The sequence below is a fragment of the Octodon degus genome, unplaced genomic scaffold (assembly GCF_000260255.1).
Source record: "Octodon degus isolate 3935 unplaced genomic scaffold, OctDeg1.0 scaffold00098, whole genome shotgun sequence".
Lineage (NCBI taxonomy): Eukaryota > Metazoa > Chordata > Mammalia > Rodentia > Octodontidae > Octodon > Octodon degus.
The window spans coordinates 208,494-214,155 of record NW_004524674.1 but is presented as its reverse complement, the minus strand read 5'-3'; the positions used below and the strand labels follow the sequence as shown (position 1 = coordinate 214,155).

The 5,662-nt window shown below is 45.3% G+C and overlaps 1 protein-coding gene across 2 annotated transcripts in view; it reads left to right on the top strand.

Annotated features, from left to right (window-relative positions):
* Positions 1 to 3,278, top strand: part of Trpv3 (transient receptor potential cation channel subfamily V member 3) — a 32,438-nt gene extending 29,160 nt beyond the window's left edge. Inside the window, exons 15-18 of one of the 2 annotated variants that reach the window (XM_004638281.2) lie at positions 119 to 393; positions 1,346 to 1,458; positions 2,652 to 2,731; positions 3,097 to 3,278. In XM_004638281.2, the coding sequence (XP_004638338.1) occupies positions 119 to 393; positions 1,346 to 1,458; positions 2,652 to 2,731; positions 3,097 to 3,191 (563 nt within the window). In that variant the 3' untranslated portion in view covers positions 3,192 to 3,278. Of the gene's footprint in view, positions 1 to 118; positions 394 to 1,345; positions 1,459 to 2,651; positions 2,732 to 3,093 lie in introns of both variants that reach the window. The other variant, XM_004638280.2, reaches the window with a different exon arrangement.
* Positions 3,279 to 5,662: the final 2,384 nt, after the last annotated feature.

The window sequence follows — 5,662 nt, the reverse complement described above, 5'->3', positions numbered from 1 at the left end:
AGAGAGAAAGAGAAAGAGAGGAAGAGAGAGAGAGAGAGCACATTTGCATGAGCTTGTCAGCTTGTCAGGTAACCAAGCAGGCAAAGAGAGAGAGAGAACACATGTTATGTCCTTCCAGCTCTGGCCTCACTGATTGAGAAGTGCTCTGATGACAACAAGGACTGCAGTTCCTATGGCAGCTTCAGTGACGCTGTGCTGGAGCTCTTTAAGCTCACCATAGGCCTGGGAGATCTGAAAATCCAGCAGAACTCCACTTACCCCATCCTCTTTCTGTTCCTGCTCATCACTTATGTCATCCTCACCTTCGTCCTCCTCCTGAACATGCTCATTGCGCTCATGGGGGAGACCGTGGAGAACGTCTCCAAGGAGAGTGAGCGCATCTGGCGCTTGCAGGTGAGCTAGGCACAGGGACTTGGTTTGGCACATGGTCATGGAGGACTATCAGGCTGGCAGGTGGGGGTAGGGCCTGGGGGTTTGCATAAGCCATTTATTCTTTTGGTACAGGGTCTAGGATGTGTGAGAGAAACCCAGGCTTATGGGGATGTTCTGCTCTTCCTTAACTGTGATACATGAATGCTGAAAGGTGACTTTAGGTTGCATGCATGATGAGGGGTTGGGCTTAGGACAATGAAAACAACAATTCTGCTCTGCTCTACCCTGGTCATAACACTGCTTATCCTCTGAGAACACAATCTGTGGGATGGTCCAGACATGGTGACTAGGGTTGGGAGAGGACTGGAGACTATGTTTCACAAGAAATGGTTGTTGGAATTACGAAGGGAAAGATTCCTTCACATATATGCAAGGGCTACCTGTGAAAGAAGGATCAGCCCCATTCTGTGGCTCCAAGAGGCTGAACTAAAGTACATGGGTGAATACATGGAGAAAGTTCTGATTTAGCACAAGACATTTTCTCACTGTTAAATCTTCTTAATTGGATTGTGGATAATATTCAGGGGAGACTGGAAGAATTTTGGCCAGGAGAACTTCTAGGGAAATTGCAGTCCTGGAAGGGGATGTGAGACTAGGTGACGTCTGAACTCCTACCTATGGTGGGATTTCAGGACCTTAACATTTCCATTAGGAGACCCCTGGACTTTCAGAGACATCATGTCATGCTTAACAATTACAACATCTTTCTCAAATTTCTGCCATTTCATTTTTGAATTCTGTAGAGTGGGTGAGTGCTCAGGATCTATCATTATGCATCCAACTTGGGTGGAGGGTCTGTTTGATGGTGTGTGTGTGTGTGTGTGTGTGTGTGTGTGTGTGTGTGTGTATGCAACAGAGCTGAGCCCTCAGGGCTGGCTTGGATCAAGCAGCTTAGGCTGGTTTATGTCCCCAGAGAGCCAGGACAATCTTGGAGTTTGAGAAGATGTTACCAGAATGGCTGAGGAGCAGATTTCGCATGGGAGAGCTGTGCAAAGTAGCAGAGGATGACTTCCGGCTGTGTTTGAGGTAACAAACAGGAAGGGCCCTCTGGTGGCAGCCTTTGGGGTGGGCAAAGGGACAAGTCAGCTAGCATGATGTCAGAGAGATGGAGCTGCCATTTATTTGCCATGACCACTCTGCTTCTCCCCTGACCTCCTCAAAAGATGAAATTTGCTCTTATAGGGCCTGTGCCTGGGATAAGGGTTCTTGAGCTTCAGAAGTGTGAGGGGAGACTGCCACTAGTGGGGCCTTTCTCTGCTCTTTTGGAGCTGCCTCTATAACTGTCCCTGTCTAGTTTCTGGCATAGGAACGTTTTGCCAACCTGATAGTCTTTGTCCTTCTGTCTACCCTGTGTTGGTTTCATTCTGTGTGCATTCCTATGACGCTGGGGGATCCGGGGCATGTTTATCACAACCAGATAGAAAGTGAAACAGTTGTGATCCATAGATTTCAAGTTTTTTGATTTTTAAAAAAGTGTTCAACCACTCTAGGTATACGCTTTTTAAAGAGCACTCCTCTTCCTTCTTCCTACCTGAATACCTAGTCTTACAGATGCTCTCTTTTGAGAACAACTTAAGAAGTCTTAGTCTCCTTATCTGTTATTCCCACCCCTGGAAACCATCACTTCTAACTGTAATGTGTATTCTAACAAAAGCACCTGATTTGGATTCTTTTACTCTAGAGATGATCCTTTAGTATAAACTTGAGCAAACTAATGTTTCCATCTGTGCTTTTAACACTGTAGACACTGCCTGCTAGCACTGGGGCATTAAGCCCAAACACCTTGCAGTGCACCTTTAGTCCTGGCTGAACTTCCACTGATTTAACCCTCGTGGCTTCTCAGGCCATGCCCTTCCTGTGTACAATGCTTCTTCCCCATGGGTCCCTGTCACCAGTCAGGCACAGCTGCTGATGTCTGAAGACGTACCTTTCACACCTGTCTAAGCAACTTTCAGAATTTCTAGGTCCTGGGCATGGGTCTACATGACATGTGAACTTCCTCTTACAGTGGAAGAACTCATCCTTTCAAGTGGGAAGTGAGGGGTTGGATGAGTTTCACACCCTCATGGTTCTGGTATGACTGCAGGGCAGGAACGTTCCAACTCTGGGACACACAGATGGGGAGCCAGGTAGACTGAGACATCAGCATGCAGTGCTAGGATTTGTTTGTACTTAATGTTTGTACTTGTGAAGTAGTGAGAACAGTGATCACCTTGCAGGATCAATGAGGTGAAGTGGACCGAATGGAAAACACATGTCTCCTTCCTCAATGAAGATCCAGGTCCCATCAGGCGGACAGGTATTACTGTTGTGAGGCACTGTGGGATCTGTACCTGTTTGGCCGTGTGACCCTGTGCAAATCAAGTCAGAGGGCCCTGGGTTTTGCCCATCTGTGAAATGGGAATGTTGAATTAAACTGGTTCTTAGGTCTCTTCCACCTCAAATATTTTATAATCTTAGTTGGGGCAACCTTGAAGCTTTAAGTGGTGGGGCCTGGGGTTATAGCTCTGTAGTAAACCATGTGCTAATTTTATGTGAGGTCTTAAGTTCCAATCTCAGCACCACTGCCAAAAATAAAAATTACTTTAACATGTGGAAATATGGAGTGCAGAGCGATGCACTTCTAAAATTTTTCTTTCTTTCTTTTTTTTTTTTTTAAAGTAGATTTCAACAAAATTCAAGATTCTTCTAGGAGCAACAGCAAAACAACTCTCAATGCATTTGAGGAAATTGATGAGTTTCCAGAAACTTCGGTGTAGAAGCAGAACCCAGAGCTGATGCGAGAGTGAGCTGTCTGATGCAGCAGGCAGAGTCCTTCCTGAACTCTGTGCTGAGGGCCTGACTGTGCAGAGTGGTGGTCTGGAAGCAGGCACCACCTTCATGTTAAGCAGACAGCTGTACCCAAAGGCAGCTGTCAGTGTTTGAGAGGGAGACACTTTGAGTTCTCTTACTCAGCAGAATTAGTGTAAACCCCTGGTCAATAGTCCTGAGTACGGGAGTTTCCTAAAGTCCCAGTTGAAATCCTTGGCTTGACCAGTTGCTGATTGGTTTTACTGGGGTGAGATAGGTGTTGGAGGAGGAGCCTCAGATGGGGGGAAGGCAATTTTTACCTCTTGCCAGGGTCTCCTTGTCAGCCAAACTCCAGCCCACAGTTTTCCTTGTTTCCCTTGTTGTGCTGGGCCTCCTGAATTCGGGGGAGAATTTTGATCCCACCCTAGGATGTGCAGAGGATGATGAGCCAAGCTGGACATCCTGGGGGAGGAGGGGTGTGCTATGGAAATGTCCTTCCAGAATTTTCAGAAAACAGGAAACCACCCTTGGAATGAAACCCAAGGCTCTAACTGTCTCAAACTGAGAGAAGTTTTTTAGTAGCATAATTTAGCATAGGTTTTTAATTTTTAATAGACAAGACATTTCACTTTTGAATGAAAATTACTTCAGATGAAGTAGGTGGTTTTAAAAGCTGAGAAATAGATCTTGGGCTTTTGGGCTGGATGTAAGTATTATATACTTAGCTGTAGAGTAGCCAGAGCAAGGACTAAGAGCTTTTTTCATGTTTATGCAAGTCTACAGGAGACAAGCTGCCATCTGGGTGAAAGGGCTTTGGCTCCCTTCCACCTCCCGCCTTGTCATAGTGTGGGCCTCTGAGCTGGGATTGTAGCTTCATCTGAAAGAGAAATAGCAGTCAGTCTTTGTGGTCTTCATCTCAGGGTTGATCAGCATACATTAATATTTCTCACTGGCGGAATGTTAGCAAAATATCTGACCTGCTCTGGTACCAAGCATTTTTTTTTTTAAACTGTGAATTTTGAAGCTGAAGGAAAGACTTATGAGAGACAGACTTTTGCCAAGACTTAGAGCTTATTTTTAGATCCTCATCCTGAGGTTTTCTGCCTGGTGAAATTCCACAGATTCAGTTTGGGGGCAGAGGCACAGTGAAGATAGAGGAAATTTTTTAGAACCCAAAAAACAAACAAACAAACAATGTACTATCTTTTGGTATCTTAATGAAAGGATCCATGTGGGAAAATTTGAGGTATAATTATTGAGATAGTCACCATGAATTTTAAATTTAAGTGGCAGAAAAATAAATAGGGCCTTTAGATGACTTGGCAGTTGGTGAGGTAATCTGACTTGAGGCAAACCTGAGCCCAGGCCAAGTAAGCAGTGCACTCTGGGTTCCTTTCCCCACTCTGGGCTGCTTTGTATGTCAGCTTAGCTAGATGAGTAGAAACTTGGCCTGTATGTCCCTGCTGGGCCAGGTTGGGGTGAAGGTGGGGCGATGGTGCAGTCCTGAGAACAGCCTTGTCTGTATCAACCCTTGCCTGTTTAGCTTCCTGGAGAGTCACTAGGCCTCTCCGTGATGTGGTCAGACCACGTTCAGATGTGAGCAGAGATTTTAGGGAGATGTCATGGGAGCAAAAGGGTCAGATGTGTTCCAGATGGGCAGAACTAGTAAAAGAACTAGACATATATCTTGGTTCAACTCAGTTTCCAGCTGCTCCAGAGATTGGAGATATTTAAGCAGAAGATGGGTGAACACTTATGTGAGATGTTGTTGAAGAACATCTGGATAAATTTCAGGGAGTGGAGAGATGGCTCAGTGGTCTAAAGCACCTACTTGGAACAAACTTGGCAAAGCATAAGGACCGCAGTTCGATCCCCCAGCACCACATGCCAGCCAGCCCCGCCCCCTGGTGGGCTGAGCTGGCCACACACACACACACACACACACACACACACACATAAATGTAAAAAAAAAATAAATAAATTTCAAGGTCCTCTTTGGCCTAGGGATTGTGCAAATCATTATTCCTTAGCTGGTATTATCTCCTTACATTTATCCTGGACACAAGTCCTGGGTTGAAGGGCAGCCGTTTGGGTCCATGATGCTGTATACTGCATCCAGGAATTCCAGAATTGCTTTGATTGCGATATTAACAGAGAAAGCCACAGGATTCTCCATTTTCCACTTGGATAAAAGCTGGGAGGTTAGGCAAATAAAGATTAGTAACTGGACCTTCTCACATATTATGCAGAGCTGCTGTCTGTGTGTGGTCTGACATTTTTGTTGCCAAGACTGTTTTCTATACTGGACAGTTTTCTCAACAGTGGCGTTCCTCAAGCCTAGAAAGCTTAACCCTACATAGATTTACTAAGGGAGAGAAGCAGTGAATCAAAAGCATCCTACTCAAAAGGACTAATTCCTTTATTGTATATTTAGAGACTG